General features: G+C 45.1%; 1 protein-coding gene across 4 annotated transcripts in view; it reads right to left on the bottom strand.

The window, feature by feature from the left end:
* ERBB4 (erb-b2 receptor tyrosine kinase 4) overlaps window positions 1-21189 on the bottom strand; it is a 2687977-nt gene that overhangs the window by 299362 nt on the left and 2367426 nt on the right. For all 4 annotated transcript variants that reach the window (XM_069615918.1, XM_069615916.1, XM_069615919.1 and 1 more), the window contains exon 20: window positions 15958-16143. In XM_069615918.1, coding sequence (XP_069472019.1) covers window positions 15958-16143 — 186 coding nt within the window. The remainder of the gene's footprint in view (window positions 1-15957; window positions 16144-21189) is intronic.

Below are 21189 nucleotides of genomic sequence, written 5' to 3' on the forward strand. Positions count from 1 at the left end.
TATTACCATTTCTTCTTGTTAATGTATAAACCTAAGATGAACTAGATTTGACCTGGCAAGGGACCCTAGAGCAGTAACTTATTTATGGAATGGTTAACCTGAAGAAAGGCTGGACAACAGGCTGGAGAAATGTATAAAAGCCTGACTGTTTCAATGAATATTTGCACTCACTGAGCACACCGAACCACGCCGGAGTTCGCTGTGTTGTACTGAGGGTCGATAGCTATCTGAATTTTGTTCTGTTCTTTTGTAACTGGATTCAGTATAAAATAAAGTGCTTTGTATGTTCCTTTGTAACCTGTGTTTGGTGTGTTTCCTTTTTGGTTACCCTGCCTCATATTATTTCCTTGTTTTCACAGTTGGCGCCCGGAATAGGGACCCTCAAGATTGATGCCGGATTATTGAAGGTTGATGCACGCTATCGGACCGGGATCGGACGGTGTGACATAACGGGCCCGACTGAACGAGACGCGACACCTCAACAGCGCTGCACGATCCGTTTCCTGGACGATAGCCGTGTGGTCTGAGACGGCATCTTGACGAGGGTCAATTTTTTGAGGCGGGCAGATTTGCCGAAATCACCATACACAAGGTAAAATTCGTTAGGAAAGTCCTTTGTAAACCGATCGGTCCTCCTTAGGTTTGGTCAGGTGAGTCGTTATCCGACTCTTAATTCAACCCTGACAATTTGAATTTGGCGCATTGTATCTGCAGACACAATTATTGACCAGGTATTTGAGAAATGCCTGGGAAATTGTCTAGCTGCTTTAGGGCATTATTCCGCAGCGATAGACAATCTTTGGAATTTAGCCATCCGGCACCACAGGAGGGGTCGCCGGCATGTACTATGTACTGTAAGCATGGCATTGGAAGTGTAGTATTTAATAAAATTTGGCACAGACAAACCAGACATGCCTCTGAACTTCAGTGGCCAGTCAATGGTAGTTTTGAGATCCCTCGTATTGAATATTTAGAGTCAGTCTTGTTAAAAAAGAAGGCCAGACCTGCAGCATTTGATGTTTTGCAAAATTGGAAAAGAGAAGCGTTGCAGCAGCTTAAAAGTAGGGAAAAACATGTGCGCCGTCATAAAACAAATGCTGAAAAGGCGTTGTTATATGATCAGGACAAACAGTCTGAGTCGGTTGGGAATATGGACAGGGCTTTCTCACTCGGTATTCAGAAAATCTATCCTTCTAAAGATCTTCATGTTTCTGATGAGTTTATTGACAAATTGTTAAATGAACGAAGGCCTGGTGCCTCTGCACCACCTCCGTATGTTCCTCTTCCTCCTGCTGTACCTCTTCCTGCTGTTATTCCTGCTCTTCCTGCTCAACCTGTTGTTCCTATTCCTCGGTTGTTGTTCCTCCACCTGCTCCTCTGCCTCTTCCCATTGCACCAGTAATAGTACCTCCATTGAATTTGCCTGCACCCTCACTCCCAAGTAGTTCTGTACCGCTTGTAGTTGATCAGGGTGCGGGGTCGAGGATTGTTACTCGTAATACTGTTCCTACAGAAAAGAAACAGGATTTGTTTGCATAGGCTAAGCATTGTATTGAGAGAGAATATTGAGCTAATGTTCTTGCCACACTTTCTAATATGGATAATTTTCCTGAGAAAAATGTTTTCATTGAAGGTTTAGGGATTCATTTATGTGTAATGTGGGGTAAATTAAATAATGCAGACCTCCCACAAGGGTTGAGGGACCTGAATACTTTAGCGTTTTCAAGAGACACTGTGGAGAAGGTACATGAGCATGTTGAGAGGATATTTGAGTATAGAAAGGAGTTGGAAAGGTTACGGAATGAGGATGATGAAGAAGAAAGTATGTATGTACAGAAACGATTTCTTCCGTGTCGTAAATCGACATCTGAGGAGGCGCGAATTTGTACAAAATATGCGATTAGATGGATTTCAGACATATCGATAACTCCAGTTGAGGTATATGACACATACAGTGAATATACACTAGAAATGCAGAGGAAAGTGATACAGGTAATGGTAGAGTACCTGCAGGATGAATGTTTAAAGAGAAAGGTTAGTTGTCCCACAGAGTTATTGAGCATTTATAAGAGAGCTTTTTCACTTGACACTTCTTCAACTGCTTTAACGCTCGACTTAGCTCTGTTGCTTAGTAAGTGTTCGGAGTTGCCTACATCTCAGTTGCCTATGAGAGAGGTTCCTCTGACATTTGTCCCAAAGGTTGAGATTCCTGCTAATGCTGCAGCAGGTACACCTGCTGTGGACATTCCTGCACATTATGTATCGCAGTTTGTTCACATCCCGTTTTCACAACAAGAAGTGAATACTATTAGACAAACTATTCCTGACATTAGGAAAAATCCGACAGGGTTCTATAAAGAGATAGAGTCCGTTTTGCAGTCCTCAGTGTTTACCCTAGGCGACATTGATTTGCTATTCCCTGTACTCCTGCCTATAAATTTGTGGAAACAAGTTAGAACTATAGACGATGTACCAGGGTTGGGAGATACATGGGCTAACATAGTTAGGCTTGATGGGGAAAGGCCAGCTGGTGAGAGACCACCTCAGGTGATACTAACTTTGCCTGACAGAATCATTGCAAAACTGAAAACTATAATCCCCGAAAAGAGAATTATTTGGGACAAGCTTACGGCCTGTGTCCAAGGAAAATCTGAGGGTGCTACCGAGTTCTTTAATCGGTTCGAACAGGTATTCTCGGATTTCAGTGGACAAGACTTAGGCACAGAGTCCGGGAAAAGATTATTTGTGGACAAATTTGTACGTGGATTGCTGCCTGACATCCAGTCACAAATGATGTCTTCTGAGAGCGCTTGGCAGGCGAAATCCCAATCAGAAGTACTGCACATGGCTCAGTACTACGAGAACCGTGTCAATAATGAAAAAGATAGAGTCGAGAAGAGAAAAGGTGATTTGAAGACTAAAGTATTGTTACAGCAAATTGTTAGAGGCCCCAGAGAGGGTAGTTCGCAGATTAGAGGTCAGTATGTTCCACAAGGGAATGTGCCCTTGGGTCCTGTGAATATTAACCAGTGTGCCTATTGTCGCCAGGAGGGTCATTGGCGTGCACAATGCCCCGTCCTTCGACAGAGGTCGAATAACACATTTGGAAATATGGGTAGACGATCCAGAGGTCGCCCGGGTGTAGGGGGCCCTGGTAGAGGCCAGTTTTTGCAGGATCCCCAACAACCTTTTTTACAGGATAATCGTCCCGAGTGTGGATACTAGAAACATATTTGATCATCCTTCTGCTGCATATCTATCTGAAGAGCTTCCTTTTGATGATATTTTGTTTCGTTAGGATTGCCCGAAGCAGGGTTTAGAACCTACACCTATTCCCGTTAATCAGAAAGGTCCCTACGTTGAAATGGTAGTGGGAAATATGAATCATCAATTTTTGATAGACACTGGAGCACAGAAGTGCCCCATTGATCATTCTCAGGTTCCAAACATTCCACTGTCAGGGCAAACCAATGTTTCTGTAGGGTTTTCTGGCACACCAGTTTTTTGTCCGGTTTCTTCACCGGTACCTATTTCTTTGGGTCCCTTTACGGACCACTGTCCATTTCTCTTGACTTCGAATTGTGGAGAGAATTTGCTGGGGTTGAATCTGTTGAAGGAATTAAATGCAGTAATTAATTGTTCTTCTGATGGAGTGCGTTTGACGATTTCACCACAGCAATGTTCTGTTTCGCAATTCTTGACTAGACCTTTGCCGCCAGAATTCAGTAATGTACCAGAGTGTTTGTGGGCAGTTGATGACAATGATGTCGGTGTTTTGCAGATTGAGCCTGTTAAAATAGTTTTGAAACATGGAATTAAGCTGCCCCGTATTCCACAGTATAAGATCTCAGTTGAAGGCGAGCGAGCTTTGAAGAGCATTGTTTCCGATTTTGTGCATCGTGGGGTGATTGAGGAGATTCCAGGAAGTTTGTGCAATAGTCCGATTTTACCCGTGTACAAAAAAAGGTGATAATGCAATTCCATTTCGTTTTATAATTGATTTACGTGCCATTAATAAAGTCGTCGCTCTGCAATTTCCAATTGTGCCGGATTTGATGACAATATTAACCATGATTCCAGCTACGGCTACTCACTTCAGTGTTGTGGACCTAAAGAATGCTTTCTTCAGTATTCCTATACATGAGGATAGTAGATACTTGTTCGCCTTCACCTTAGGGGGACGCTCATTCACATTTACTTGTGCACCTCAAGGTTATACTGAGAGTCCTAGTATTTATAGTAGGGCTTTGAAAGAGCAGCTTGATACCCTTGGATTGCCCTCTACTTGTACGTTGCTTCAATATGTTGATGATTTACTTTTAGCCGCTGACTCTGAGAGCTCTTGTAAAGAGGGCACTGTGTTGTTGCTCATCCATCTAGCTAAGCATGGTCACAAAGCTTCGCTCAAAAAGTTTCAATATTGTTGCCAGGAGGTCGCCTATTTAGGCTATCTCCTGTCAAAGGAGGGAAGAAGATTGACACCTGAAAGAATAAAACACATTTCTGGCATGTCTGTCCCAAATACACAAAAGGAAGTTAGAGCCTTGATAGGTATGGCTTCTTACTGTAGGTTATGGATCCCAAACTTCTCACTAGTGATAAAACCGATTTTGGCCTTGACGTAGAAGGGTATTTCTTCACCATTGCCATGGAAATGGAGCATCAACATTCATTCCAGTTGCTCAAGACTGCATTATGTTCGGCGCCAGTTTTGGGCACACCGAACTATGAGAAGGCCTTTGTGTTGTTTGTGCATGAATGTGATGGATGTGCTTTGGCTGTATTAACGCAGGAACATGGAGGGAAGAATAGGCCATGCAGTTACTACTCTTCCGCCCTTGATCCTGTTGCATGCGCTTTGCCAAGATGTTTGCGCGCTGTCGCTGCTGCTGCTGCATCTGTAAAACAGAGTGAGGGAATGGTCCTAGGCCATGATTTAACCCTGATTGTGCCTCACTCTGTAGATATTCTATTGAACAAAACCCAAACGAAACACCTCACTTCCGCACGACTGACAAGATATGAATTAATCTTGTTTGCTCCCCACATTCAAATTAGGAGGTGCTGCGTTCATAATCCGGCTGAACTCCTACCTTTCCCGCAAAATACTGTTTGCGGTGACGAAGAGTCACATGACTGCCTGTATACTACTGAACAAGATACAAAAGGCAGAGTTGATTTGAGGGACACTCCTTTGGATAACCCACAAGGGGAGCTGTTTTGTGATGGCTCCTGCTTCAAACTACTGGATGGTACATCCACAGCTGCTTATGCAGTCACTACATTGAGTACGGTTGTGGAGACCAAGAGAATTACGCATAACTCTGCGCAGGCCGCAGAGATTATAGCATTGACTCGAGCTTGTGAGCTTTCCGAAGGGCTAACAGTAAACATATATACTGATAGCCAGTATGCCTTTGGGGTGGCTCACAACTTTGGGAGACTTTGGTCAGAGAGAGGGTTTTTAACTTTGCATGGCACCAAGATCCAACATGGCTCCCTGATAGTACAATTGCTTTCAGCGCTTGCGCTCCCTAGTCAGTTAGCAATCATTAAGTGCGCCGCACATCGCAGGATTATAGATGATGTAGGGAAAGGGAATGCTTTCGCTGATCAAATAGCTAGACAAACTGCCTCTGATCTCTTCACGGAGATATATGTTTCAAGGGAGACTGTAGATGCCTATGCAATGGATGAGGGTGTTGGGTCTGTACGGGATATCCAAGCCGATGCCACATTAGAAGAATCCAAGAGGTGGGCGGAGGGCTTGGGGAAACTCGATGATGATGGGCGTTGGGTGGACGTGGTTGAAGGGAAATGGTTGCTTCCTAATGCCTATATAGTAATGATGGTTACCATGGCACACGGTCCCACACATGTGTGCGCTCAACAGATCACGAGAATGTTAGAGAAAGTCTGGGTAAATGATAAGATTTCAAAAATTGCCCAGCATTATGTCCAAAATTGCATGATTTGCCTACAACACAATGTGGGAAAGGGGACAGCAACTCCAAGAGGTAGCTTTGGGCCTCCTTCTGTCCCTTTTGAAGTAATTCACTTTGAGTTTATTGAAATGGAGCGATGTAACAATCTAAAATATGTCCTTGTGGTCATTTGCGCCTTTAGTAAATGGGTCGAGGCTTTCCCTGTTAAAGACGCTACAGCCATGACCACTGCAAAGACCATGTTAAAGGAATTCTTCCCACGGTTCGGATTGCCGAGAGTTATCTGGTCGGATAATGGTCCGCATTTTATCGCTGCTGTAATTCTACAGATATGTACGGCATTGCAAATTGACAAACGATTCCATTCGGCCAGACATGCTCAGAGCGCCGGATTAGTGGAAAGACACAATGGTATCATAAAAAACAAGCTTGCTAAGACGTGTGCCGGCACCAAACTAAAATGGCCGGACGCCTTACCGATCGTGTTACTTTCAATGCGGACAACCCCTCAAACTAAGACTGGGCTAACTCCCTTTGAGGTGGTAATGGGGAGACCTGCTAATATTTGGGGTTTGCCTAAAAGCTGCGCATTGCGCAATGTAGAAAATGTACTTCTCTCCGACTATTGTAACCAATTGACTAAAAACCTGTTTTCAATTTATCACCAGGTGCGAGAGGCATTGCCGGTGAGGTACCAGGGCCCCGGTGACAGTCTACGACCAGGGGATTGGATCCTCGTTAAATCCTTCGATAGAGCGTCTTGCCTCGCACCACGTTGGAGGGGCCCCTACCAGGTGCTCCTGGTCACTCAGACTGCGGTGCGGGTAGGAGGACGTCGCCAATGGATCCACGGGAGCCACACCAAACGGATCCCACACCCAGTGCCATACGATACAGAAGACGCAGAACCCCTTTACGACATTGAAACCAATGTACCCGAAACAGCAGATGGTGGAGAGAGAGTATCGGAGGCCGTTCCGGAAGTTGTAAGGCCCGACAGAATGGCCATCTTGCCTCCTTGCTCTCCCACTGCATCGTTTGTGGATCATCCATCTTCTGATCCAACTTCCGTTCACTCGCCACCTCCTGTGGGAAGTGACGACATCCTGTCTGCTGATTCTTTTGCACCGGAAACTGTGAAGTATAATCTCCGCCCAAGGAGATAGGTTTGCAATATGGCTCTTGCTGTACAATTGAAAGAATTTGAGGGCTTGCCTTTTTTTGGCCCAATTGCATAAAGGGTTCTGCTGGCTAAGGGTTGTGGGAAAAGACATTAAGAAGACGCGCGACCGGAGTCGCCAGCAAACAAACAATTGGTGTTTCTCGATTGAAGACGACAATGCCCGCATCCGCTACCATTCGTACTGAACTTTTGGACAAAAATGTGACTAGGAGAGACAATGAGCAGATATGTATGGGGGCCCCAAAAACGTTTTGTTGTCTACTGATGATAATCACGGGACTTTTAGTAACTGTTGGTTGTGGGTTTTGGTATTTGGAGAGAATGTACCCTTTGAATGATTTCCTACCTGTTGAAAATATAACTGTTGTTCCCACTCCTTCTGTGCAACTACATACCTTGTCACCTAGAGATCTTTTGCATAGACGGAATTATCAAAATAACACTCTACTTCTAATTATGAATGCTACCCATGCAATCTTTAACAGAACCAATTGTTGGATCTGCTCGCATTTACCGCAACATGGGGATAAGGGGCTAGGTTGGTATATTCACCCTTTACCTTTGACAACTGCTTGTTATGCTTCACTTAGAGCACTGTTCTTTGGCCGATGGAACGATAGCATCTCGGGGAACTTTGATGGCACTAATTTGAATAGTTTTGAGAAATGTGTTCTGACTCCCCTGGGATGCTCGCTTTTCGCAAATAGGAGTAAGCTCAATATTGCTTCTATTAGGCCTTCTGATAGACTGTCTCGTCCTTTCCAATCTTTGATTTCCTTTAAAATGGCTCCGATAGGAAATAAGGATGCCGTGCCTCCTTCTTACACTGTTAACCATAGCCCCGATTCAGTTTCTTTCTGCATACAGAGGAATGGCACTCGGTGAATGGGAGATTTTAAAGGTTGTGCCAACGTTGCAAATTTGACTGGGGAAGACAGACCTTTGTATGTAGGCGACCCTGTCTATTTTGTTTGCGGTAATGTAGCATTTCCATGGTTGCCCAGGGATTGGCAGGGAACTTGTTATCTAGGAATCCTGTTACCTGGGGTGTTTTTAGCAAGTACTGTAGAGGTTTTGTAGGCTCGTCCACGGCGGGACGAGAATGGCGACACTCAGCACAGGTTTTAGGAGATGTAGCGAAATCATTCATTCCATTCTTTGGGCAGATAGCGAATTCCGAGGATATCAGGAAACTAGCGAGAGTACTGGAGAGAACCATCAACCGGACCACAGATATACTCTATAATATGACTTTAGAGCAGAAAGCGATCAGATTGGTAGCGCTTCAGAACCGGATGGCATTAGATGTTATTCTGGCTGAACGTGGTGGAGTATGTAAACCAGTGGGGTCCGCTTGCTGTGTTTTCACACCGGATTCCTCCCCAACTATTTTTAAGGCAATACAGAATCTGCACATTCTTAGTTCAGAATTGCATGTTCCCGAGGGAAATTGGGATCTTAGCGCTTGGTTCTGGGACTTCTTGCGGTCTTGGGGTTGGAAAGTGCTTTCAGTCTTGCTGATTATTTTGGGAATTCTGCTATTTCTTTGTTGTTGTATCCAATGTCTACCAAGTATATGTTCAATGCTAGGGGGATGTTGCGCTCAGGCGATAGGTACAATAGGACATAAAGTTTATGCCCCGGATAAAACCTCTAAGGAGTATGTACTGAAAGAGATCTTAGTAAAAGATCTAATGGCGATAGATATTTCTGACAGCTATTCAGGGGGTATGGACGATGACACATGGAGTTATTTGCAGGGAGATCAGAAGTAGTTTAGCACTTGGCATAGGCCAAAAGGAGGGTTTGTCAAACTAGAAATTATATTGTGCCTCCTATTGCTATGAATATATGTATATTGGCCTGCGCCAAGCTGCTAACAAGCTGCTTATAAACTACATGTGAATAAACTCGCATTGCTCTATAAAGTCACCATGTGAGCTAAAATGGTAGCCTATGTTATTCAGAACAGAACTCGATTGTCATGACCTCTGTACAGCTAATGTATAACTTGCCTGCAGGCCACTTGTTAGGGTCATGAGCTGAGACCTTGTCCTTCTGCTGACCTGTGTGTAATGGATTACCTGTATCACCGAAACTGATCTATAATTGAATGAGAACACCTGCTTAACTATATTGTATAAATTAAGTCCTGCATTGTAATGTTAGGCCTAGAGCATACATTATTACCATTTCTTCTTGTTAATGTATAAACCTAAGATGAACTAGATTTGACCTGGCAAGGGACCATAGAGCAGTAACTTATTTATGGAATGGTTAACCTGAAGAAAGGCTGGACAACAGGCTGGAGAAATGTATAAAAGCCTGACTGTTTCAATGAATATTTGCACTCACTGAGCACACCGAACCACGCCGGAGTTCGCTGTGTTGTACTGAGGGTCGATAGCTATCTGAATTTTGTTCTGTTCTTTTGTAACTGGATTCAGTATAAAATAAAGTGCTTTGTATGTTCCTTTGTAACCTGTGTTTGGTGTGTTTCCTTTTTGGTTACCCTGCCTCATATCATTTCCTTGTTTTCACACTAGAACTGTCTGTTGTAATAATAATAAATTAGATATTTGTATACAACTGTGACTGGAGAGTCCCTTTTATTATTGGGTAATAATTGTATTTTCGCTGTGTTACAACTAACCAATGATCAACGACCTTGTGGAGATAAGCCTGCCATTCCATCCACGTTACCAAAATTGGACAAGGAGGTTTATAATGTACTTGTGTTTCCAATCTCTTCGGATCCCTTCTGGTGTGTTAAAGGTGTGGGGCTTATTGATGGTTTAGAGCAGAGGTCTTCAAACTGTGGGGCGCGCCCCCACAGGGGGGCTCGGCCGCATCCTAGGGGTGGTGCCAGAGCCCAGCATAAAATGGGGGCTCTTTTTTTTAGATTGGAGGAAATGGGAAGGGGCAGCTCAAATGATCAGACTCGACCATTAAAAGGTCTTAGGCACCAATGAAAAAATGGCTAGCAGTTGCAAATGGATATTCAGTCCCTTAGACACAGACTGATTGAATAGTACCCAAGGGGTTGTTTTTTGTTCAAATGTAAACAAATGGTGATATTTAAAGAATATTTATTCAGCAACAATGGTCAAAACTACTAGCTGCATAGTGAAGTAACTCCTCAAACTGCCCCACATTGACCAAAAAAGTGGCGCATTTTGACTGGCCTACACTAGTATTTTGCATTTTTGGTACGGTCATCGCCCTATAGGCCAGTCCAAGCCTGCCGGCTCATCCATAATGGTTGAGGAGGCGTCCACCCACTGGCCTACTCACCCATTATGGAGGGGCCAAGGAGCCAGCCCAGTGAAACACTGAGCACTCCCTCATCTGCTTTTTCCAGCTGAGGGTGTGCTCCTGGGCTGGCTGAACTGTCAAAGGGAAACACTGTTTGCCTTTGACAGTTCATTTCCCCAGCCGCACATGATCACTGAGCCATGCAGCGCTGTTTATTTTTTGCTTCGCCAGCCTTGCATAGCTCATTGGAAATGCTGGATGGGGCCCTGCATGTATGTATGTGCGAGGGGGTGCTCCTGCACCTCCTCCCACATGCGAGCAGAGCAACCTGGAGCAGGGTATTTTAGAAACCACGCGCAGGCCCCTGCAGAAGGTACGTTTATGGCGATTTATTTTTTATTTAAATGTGTATGGATGTGTGTTTGCTTGTGTTATGGCACTGTGGTGGGAGCAGGATGGGCGGCAGCACTGGAATAATGGTGGGAGTAGGCTGGGGAGAGCCCAGGGTAGGGTGCGGTGACGACATGCAAAAGTTCATAGCGATTTCTACATACTATCCATCTGGCACCTTTGGGGGGGCCCGGCCTGCCCAACCTTTGCTCAGGGGGGGCCCAGGCCAAAAAAGTTTGAAGACCACTGGTTTAGAGTGATATTCATCCATGGACCACTGGTGCCCCGGAAGTTGATTTGTCACAGTTGCTTCAGGAAAGGGTAGAGGAGAGTACCAGGGATGCTTCAAGTTTTCAAAGTAATACTATATTTACCAATGCGTTGTGAATGACACACCTTTAAGGTAACTAGAGGTACAGGCTCCTTCCCATTTTAACATGTCCATTTAGAATGTGTAGTCTCCTTTTGTTAAAAAAAAATACTTGGCGCCGACATTGCTTTTTAAAATGTAACTATTAATGCTAAGTTCAATATTTTTGTGTCTACGTGCTTCATGTTTATTGATTGCATTACTTTTTAATGTAGTATTAATGTTTACCTTTCATTTTTACCATGGGGTATTTTGATTGTCAGATATACGCCTATGTTTTTGTTTGCATTGCCCTGAAAAAGACTGCCATTTATGTTTCCCTAATGGGGAGTACCACGCCCTTACCACCATTTGCCCCTACATTTCTCCTCATTTTACCCTGATTTTCCCTATTCTTTCATCCGTTTACTTGCTGTTTCAAGCAAAACAAATATGTGTATAGTGGGCATGGTGATTTACCAGTATCACCTTTTTTTCCCGTTTTTCTGAGTGTAAGCCAAGTATCTTTCATGAGGAATTTTAACATGCAACTATTTTAATACCTTAGAGTGGGTAAAAGTGGCCGTAATATACTGTGTTAAGAAAGATGCCTTACATTGTAAAATATCTAGTACCCTCCCAGTATTACATGCTCATCGAGGAACAAATGGTCACCATGGGCAAACAGACCAACGTGGGGCTTTGTCGTGAACTTAGCAAGGAAAAGGCTGTTCCAGAATATGTAGTTATGTAGGAGAGAAAGTCTGGGACACAATGGTTTCTAGAGAGGTCATTAGAAAGTTTGAGGACTCTGGTGTTGGAATCTGAAGGCATGGTCTTTGACTGGAGAATAGGGCATTATTTTGCTTTGAGGACATCTGTGGGCGAACCCACAAAATGAATGCAGGTCATGGATAGGAGGATGAACTTGACCTTTGGTCTCACGTTCTCTTATCTAAGTGTGTGATAGGCTGCCGTCGGCCCACTTCGTGCGCGGGTCTACCAGCATGTGGGCAGCTGGCATAGCCCACTTTTTGGGGATCAGGGTTTCGAACACCAAGACATAGAGTTAGTAGGAGGTGTGTGGCAGGGTTTTGGCTGTGGAGCTGGTGTTGGAAGGGCACCTCTTTGGTTATACACTGGTGTGGGAGTGAATTGTTTGCTTTGCGATCACTGCCTGCAGTTTCATAATGAAATTGGGGAATGGAGAGGCACGTGACCCCCAGAAGTTCCTCCTATATTTCCCAGGCTGTTGCAAAAGCAGTTTCCCAGAAGAAATGTCTTGGAGTGGGGGTGTACTCCAAAGGATGGAGTGGGGCCCCCGTGTGCGTGCGTTCTTCAATTACCAGTGTGATGACGCAGATGGGGCCTCCAAAAAGAATGTATATTTTTTCTCAAAAAGATATGACTGTTAGACTGTCAAAGCTTGTGTCCCTCTCGTTCACGATTTCTACTTTTTAAACGTCTTTATATTAATCGGACATTTATAGAAATCTGTATTTTTTGTCGTATTGTTTTGCTTGTTTGTCTATTCATCACATTATCAGCATCTGCCTTGAAAATTATGTATTGTATCCATTGTAAAGCGCTCCGGTTAAGCTGCAGCATATAAGATTTTAATATCAAATAAATATAAAAAATAAGAAAATCATTTCGCTGTTAATCCTAACTTTCCATTTTTAAATACACATATGTATTGCTACGCATGCTCAATAGCCAGATGCGATGGTTCATCACCAGTCACGTGACATGCAGTCCATCAGAAACGGTTTGCGACGTGCGACGTGCGACGTGCCAGCGGCAGGCGAACAGTGTATTTGGAAAGCGATTGGTGGGCGCCTTTAATCACTGTAACCTTCCTTCCACGGTACTAATTTGTAAGTCTTATCACAACACTTGTATGGTACCCCCAGGGGAATCCTTGCAGTGCAGACAGCCACACTCGCTGAAGGACGCCATTTTATCTCCAGCGGTTGCCCCTGATTGGTATGCGAGGGGAGAAAACACTTACTGAAAAACAGCCCAAAACAACCTGTTTAAGACATCTCACTAAATGTCATTTAGCTGCCTCCGCATTACTTATGCCAGCCATTAAAAAAAGAATCTAAATATTGTGCGCTAAGTACATCAGGACTGCAGTGGCCCAGCACATGCCGTACTTCTAAGAGCGTGAGTAAGTGCCCTTCTAAAATCCCCACAAACCGCTTGGCACATGCATGTGAGATAAAGTAACTTCCGGCTAGACCCGGCTTATGTGCCCAGATGAACAACTCTCTGGCCTTGTATAACACCATGGGGGTCATTACGACCTGGGCGCAAAGGGATACCGGGCACCGGTAATGACACCGGTGCCGGTAATCCCTTTGCGCCCTATTTCGAGGTCCCTTTGCGGGTCCTGGGACCGTTATTGCCACCTTCCCCCTTCCCATTGAGCCCTATGGGGGCTCGGATGGGAATGGGGAATGGCTCTGGTGAATGGGGAATTACCGGTCCCGCCGACCTCGGACTGGACCAGTAATTACTCCCTTCACCAGACCGGAGTCAGACCGATTTTGGAGGCAGCCATGGCGCTAATAATGCCATGGCTACCTCCAAACTCAGAATGAGGCCCTATGTCTTGTTAAACACAATGCACAGACGCAGCTGCGGCCTGAGAGCTATTCCAAGGCTGCTCAAGAATGTTCAGATGTCACAAAGGGACGGCGCACGCTACTTGAAAGCAGAATATCCCCAGGCTGTAGGGCGGTTCCAGTCCATTTCACTGTCACACACAAAAGTGGCTGTGTATATTTTTCCCAGCGTAGCAGTCAACCAGATATGGCCATCTCTAGAAAAGGCGTGGCCTAGCTGCTGTTATCTGTACTGAGATGGCGTCAGTCTTCCGGACTCCTGTATGGGCCAATCTCTTTACAGAGTCTGTTCCAGAAAGTTGGGACAGGGTGGTTGTTACGGTCTTCTCCGGGGTCAGCAGAGAAGAGAGTGGAGTCCTGGGTTTTCTGGAAGACTCCAGATGGCCCCCCACCGCAAGGCACGGAAAGGAAAGCTGCAGATCATATTTCCAGACACTCCGAAGAGGGGGTCCATTGTTATTAATTAGTCACTCCTCCCACACCTAAAGGGGCCTGAGGGGCAGCACAGGGGCCACACCACTTGGGCAAGAACCTGGGCCATTATGCAATATTCAGCCAGATGACACCCCAGCCTCGTACCGGCCCCCTAATGGAATGTTTGTGCTCTCAAAAGGGTGTTAATGAAGGCCAGAGCGGCAAACAGAACAACGGCTCGGCAGAATAATAAAGGCCACACAACTCAAAAGAAAAATGCAGCTATTTTGCTAACAAAAAAACATTGTCTGTTTACCAGCTTCCTCAGTTGCTTAGTCGTAACTCCACAAATCATTTCAATCATAGCCGTGCAGATTCTGGCCACTTTAGCAAAGAACTAGAAGTCTCCAGCTTGCAAAAATGTGTTGGTGGCACGGGTGGGTGGAGTCTCAGGAAAAGGGAGCGGGGTGTCTGATGACGTAATCCTCCGGGTTGGATTTTAGCAAATGAAAAGGTGGCTCTTCAGGAGGCTACATTTGATCCCATAGCCTGCGTCATGAAGGAAATACATGCACCTCACCTGGAATACTTATGTTACTTGTGAAATGACGGGGTGTCAAAGTGGAATTATTATAGGGCCTGCAGTTGAGCCCTCATTGCCAGAAAGTGCAGTCTTTATGGCGTGCCTCTGTCCTCACAGCTATCGCCATAAGGACCTGGAGATCTACGGGGCATCAAAGGGGACAATGGGTAGGCACATTGAGGATCTGAGAGCGAGATGGCGGGTACACACCGAGAATGCCACACCTGGATGCCAAGTGGGGAGTGAACATTGCTGCACCTATCAGTGGCCAGTTTTGATTTGGTGACGCATGCGTGGAGCCGTCAGCTCCAGATTCACTGCCGCAGTCAAAATGCTATTCAGAGGCACAACATTCAGAAGGGCGACTGCGCAGAGATGTGGTGGCACGTGCTCCCCATTCCTTATGTTTTTCCTAGTCAGAAATCTCTTCAACCTCAACTTTAATCCTCTTCATTACCAACCTTTATGAGTTTGTTTAGCCTTTGTGTAACCTGTGACTTTTTAGGGTGCATTGCCTTTTCAGTATAGACCCTGTATCTTTTTGGTGCGTGCGCTAGGATCCATGCATGAGGTCCGAGCCTCTGCGACATACACATCACTTGGTCATAGTGCATTTGCTGAGATTTGCTCTGCGGCATGCCAGAGCTTCTTCCAAGCATCTTCTGGATGGTCAGTGAGCTGTTGAGATAAACATCGGCACATACAATTGATGCGCCGCATTATGCAGCATAACAAAATATCAGGAAAATATACAGCCAAGAGTGTTAGGCTATCTATGGGAAATTGATGACAACTCCAAATAGGGCCAAGACTAGATAATAGCAAGGCTACACCTGTGAACTTGCAAAGTTTGGGGGTGGGAGGGCTCAGTGTTCAGGCACAATACAAGTAAAAATTGAACAGCAGAGCCACACGTCACATGATGTGTAGTGAGGGTGAAACATGTCTGGGGTTGCTTGTCGTCTCATGCAGAAAGGATGTCACCTCGCACTTTGAGCTGGACTGCCTGCCCCATTTGAGTTGATGGAAGCCTGATTCGCAAATGAGCTTGACCCTTGTGTGATCGCTTGGCGGTCTGCATATTGATGGTCTGAAGTATTGCCCAGAGCAGTGTGAGTGGTTAGGATTCTTTAAATACATTGCAGCTAATACACACATAGACATCAGAAGAGCACATAGGGATAGTAAAATAATTTAATGGGACCTACCTTGGCTATCTGGACACACCAATTCAGCAGGAGCTGCGATCCAATGTTGTCCTTGTGCTCGTGAACATAGTCCAAGAGGCAGCCATGAGGCATGAGCTGTGTGACCAGCTGGATGGTGGGGCTCAGGCAGACACCCAGAAGTCGAACCAGGTGTGGGTGGTCCATGCTTGCCATTATCAGAGCTTCCTGTTCCGCCAATGGAGAAAACAAAGTAGATGAGTTTATAGGCCCCAAACAACGTCTTCGAAACCCAACAGTGTCCTGATGGTACCACTCAACAACCCCCCCTTTTGATCAACCATTCATCTGCTTGACTTTCAGCATCAACTACACTGCAGAGACCACATGGAGCTTTGTGTGTCTACAGCCAATCACCCCTTTCGGACCTTTTGTTTCACCCTGCACCAACGCCTCCCTGCATTCATCAGGGCCATTCTTTTGGACCCTTGCTATTTTCCCCATCTCCATCGACAGTGGCCTTTGGGGCTTCTGATAAAAAGGCATTTGCTTCACAAGCCTTTCATGAATGCCACTGCAGTCCATCTAGCAAAGGGATAAACCAATCAGCAATCTCTCATCAGTGTACTCCACAATTGTGTTGCCAAAAGAGACAAATATTTCAACTTGCAGCATCACCAAAGATTGCCAATCAGCCTTCCCCATTCCTTCCTTGATGCAGAGCTGTAATACCATTGGCCCATCAACGGCTCTGTCAAAGTTTGTTTCATAGTCAAGTACAAAAACTGGAGTTGGCTGCATGACTGTCTTTCTTTACTAGTTTTAAATTGACTTGTATCTCCCCTCTATTGAAATGTCTCTGATCCCTAGACTGAGCCAAAAGGGTATTTACCTTGTAAAAAGAGTATGATTCTGGATTCCCTTTGGGACACAAGATAACTGATGAATTTGAGTATATCAAAGTACCAGCTGCCTCCACTCGTGTCATCCAACAAAGAAAAGTCTACTTTCTTTCCAGGCTTACCCCTAATTTACCCCTTCTTGCAGTGTCTGTCTAAGGTGGTTTCAATATCTGTTTCCAGTATTGTCCAATCCCCACACTTGGGAGTAATGGCATTGCTTGTAGAACACATACCACCAAGACAAACGTTCTCAAGTCTCTCTGTAATGTTTCTCCATTGCCACTTTCATAACCAAATTCCTGACCCTTGACAAAAACCCAGAAAAATCACCTAGGACAGTGGTCTGCAACCTGCGGCTTTCATGATCATGTCATGGACTAGGACTCCTGGAGTCGCTCACCATTGACTCTGCTGACTACGGATGATGGGAGTTGTAGTACCATCTCACAGTGTCTGTCTAAGGTGGTTTCAATGTCTGTTTCCATTATTGTCCAATCCCCACACTTTGCGAATAATGGCATTGCTTGTAGAACACATACCATCAAAACAACCTTTTTCAAGTCTCTCTGTAATGTTTCTCCCTTGCCACTTTCATGACCCAATCCCTAACCCTTGACAAAAACCCAGAAAGACCACCTAGGACAGTGGTCTGCAACCTGTGGCCCTCATGTCATGGACTATGACTCCCATAATTGCTCACCATTGACTATGCTGACTACGGATGATGGGAGTTGTAGTACCAAACATCCGAAAGCTAAAGGTTGTAGACACTCTGTTAAGAAAATAACCTAGAGACCGAGTCTCCAGAACACCAATGCTTCACTATGCTACTTGTTCAAAGCATAAAACAAATGACCGAAACATGCACAGCACAGGCCCCCCAAAAACAGATTTGCAAAGGTTGTCATTCTAACCGGAATAAAGACGTTGCCAGAGATAGAGAGAAAAAAAAATGTTGCACTGAAAAGATTGTGTCTGTGTTCGAGGAAATTGCTCATCGCAGCACAAAGATGATTCAAAAGCAAATTGCAGAGTATTTGCATAATAGTTCCCTGCCTTGTTAAAAAAAAAAAAAAAAAAAAATACATAAGACGAAGAAGACACTAATTGTAGGTTTCATTTTTTGGGGAAAAGAAAAGCACAGATGGTTTCGGCACGTGATTTTGTTTGTGGAGACGCGTGGATGGTGAAAGGGGTAGGAAGGAAGGATGGATCTATCGAGGTGGGGGAGCGGGGGGTGGGGGGTGAAGGAGGAAGTTGGAGGGATGGGGGCAGTGCTAAGGTTCAGGGATGCTTAAGCAACCTGGTTTGTGTTGAAATGAAAACACGGCTCGGTTGCCCTTCTCCAACTGGGGTCTCTGAGACGCAACCATGGCCTCTCCGCTCCTGTCACCTGAAATTGCCACTGAAGGCCGCCAGAATAAATACATGTTGACAGCTGCATTATCCACCTATGGCAAACCAAATTACTGCGTGTATCTCCTCTCTCCCCGTGGCTCTCAATCATGACATGTGAGTTTTGAGGCTCTGCCTCCACTCTCTTTCACATGAGCTGGGGGAGCCAGCCAGAGAATTCCAGGCAAGGGCTGAGCCATGGGGTCTAGCATGGCTCTAAGGGCCAGAAACCGGCTGCATAAGCAATGGGCAGTCAGATTGTGCACAGCACACACGTATGTGTAAACACCAGAGCTGGTGTTGGGAATTAAAACCTGGATGCACCGCTTAACCAACATGTGTGGTCATGGGGAAAACATTTAACCTCACCATCACATCTGTGAAAATTGGGAGACTGTGAACGTGACTACATATGTTAATACATTGAGAATCTATCTGACATGCAATTACACATTCTAAAGAAAGACAGTGGGAATATCGTATGTTCTTTGTAGGGTTAGATACGGGGCTCTGTATTTTGATCAGTAGTGATAGGGCACACTGCCTTATCATGTAACATGTGACGAAGGCACCATCAGTCGTTGCAGCATCACGAATGCTAACAGCACATGACCTGTTTTGTTCCTGTAAAATTATGTTCCACCTCCTAAATGGAAAACCAGAAGTCCCAGAAAATAAAATAACGCAGGCTAGAAACATCTCCAGCTTTACATGACTGTACTTTCAGCATATTAACGCACACATGGTATATTCTTTGGCACAAACATCCACACACTGCTGTTGTGCATGATGGTAAGAACATGGGATTATCGACGTAAGAACATATGCTCTTTTCATATCAAGATGGCTGACATCATGGCTATAAGCTAATCTTTAAAAGGGAGCGTTTGGGGTTTTTTCTCGCTGCCTCTCTTGGAAGCAGACACAGATGTGCTGGGTAACTGGGGCAGGGTGGGCCCTTTCAGTTTGAACTTGTCTCATCACAGTGCCTATTGACTAAACAAACATCCACGCACAAGGACAGTGCTGCTGACAATAAAAGGCACATGTTACACCGGTAATGGCAAGGACTTTAAGGTGCTAGGCGCGCAGGACCGGATGCTGTGTGTGTGTGTCGGCCTGGCCGTGACGTGGGTGATAGGCATTTCTTGAAAGTCCAATTACAAGAGCACGTTTCAACAACTATACGGACAGACTGCACTGTCTTCTCAACATCTGAGGTGAGATGATGCTAAATTGGGCTGGGAAAATTGAAGGAGGGAATTAAATGCGCCCAGGACACAGACGGGCAGCAGGCGGGGCTCGTGGGCATCACCTGCTTTGGGCAGGCACTCACCCAGCAGAAGGGCCTCACCTTGACCTCAGTCATTCAACTATGTTCCAATGAGGCTTTCATTGGTCCTTCCACAGGACCAGATACCTACTCCAAAAATCATTTGCAGCAGTGAATGGTGGCACAGGGGAAGCTGCACTTGCAAAGTTTGAAGCCTGTGGGAGGGCCCGCTCATACCAGATACCTACTCCAAAAATCATTTGCAGCAGTGAATGGTGGCACAGGGGAAACTGCACTTGCAAAGTTTGAAGCCTGTGGGAGGGCCCACTCATACCAGATACCTACTCCAAAAATAATTTGCAGCAGTGAATGGTGGCACAGGGGAAGCTGCACTTGCAAAGTTTGAAGCCTGTGGGAGGGCCCGCTCATACCAGATACCTACTCCAAAAATCATTTGCAGCAGTGAATGGTGGCACAGGGGAAACTGCACTTGCAAAGTTTGAAGCCTGTGGGAGGGCCCACTCATACCAGATACCTACTCCAAAAATCATTTGCAGCAGTGAATGGTGGCACAGGGGAAGCTGCACTTGCAAAGTTTGAAGCCTGTGGGAGGGCCCGCTCATACCAGATACCTACTCCAAAAATCATTTGCAGCAGTGAATGGTGGCACAGGGGAAGCTGCACTTGCAAAGTTTGAAGCCTGTGGGAGGGCCCACTCTGACCAGATACCTACTCCAAAAATCATTTGCAGCAGTGAATGGTGGCACAGGGGAAGCTGCACTTGCAAAGTTTGAAGCCTGTGGGAGGGCCCGCTCATACCAGATACCTACTCCAAAAATCATTTGCAGCAGTGAATGGTGGCACAGGGGAAGCTGCACTTGCAAAGTTTGAATCCTGTCGGAGGGCCCACTCTGACCAGATACCTACTCCAAACATCATTTGCAGCAGTGATTGGCAAACTTACTGTTTATTACTGGATTTACTTTAAATATACTGTGCCATTTTTCTTTTACAAAACAGGGAGTGATACTCTGCCTTTGTCTCTTAAGAGGTGCCACTAATCAAACATACGCATGTTTTGCGTTCCCAGCAATGAAGGGCAAATAGAAATGAAACACACGCTAAGAAGTGGAGCTTCTGGTCTCTTTTTTTGGATGTTGAAGTCATACAATTCCATGCCTACACATTAGGAGAAATTCCATGTTTTCAAAGTGTACAGAGTTCCATGCTCCAAATGGTTGGGGCAACTGAATTCACAAAAAATGAAGTGAAGGGGTTCAGGTTCCAGGCCAAATCTTAAGGCAAACGTCTGAGAACATGATGGCACTCAGAGCGACGGATCTGATGTGTAAGAGCCCAGATCCTGGCCCAGGCACAGGAAAGAGGGCAGCAAGGTGACGATTACTAGAATGGAACACAACTGCCCGTCAAGCAGCTTATAAATACCTCTGAGGATCCATTGCTGCAAGATATATATTTTAAACACACTTTACATGTGTTGATCTTTGATTTCTTAGCTCCCATTTTATTGTAGTTTTGTTTACATTTTCTGGATTTAAAAACAACCAAAATAGTGCTTTATGGAGACATTGGAAAAAAGTGATTTTTATCACACTCAGCCAACATTTTTGAAATGTAGCATTTGCTTAAAAGATTCCTGTCACGAGGGGCGCCTAACAAAGTTTGAATTTTTTTTTTATGTGT

This window comes from Ambystoma mexicanum, chromosome 9 (assembly GCF_040938575.1).
Source record: "Ambystoma mexicanum isolate Mex_15411 chromosome 9, UKY_AmexF1_1, whole genome shotgun sequence".
Taxonomy (NCBI): Eukaryota; Metazoa; Chordata; class Amphibia; order Caudata; family Ambystomatidae; genus Ambystoma; species Ambystoma mexicanum.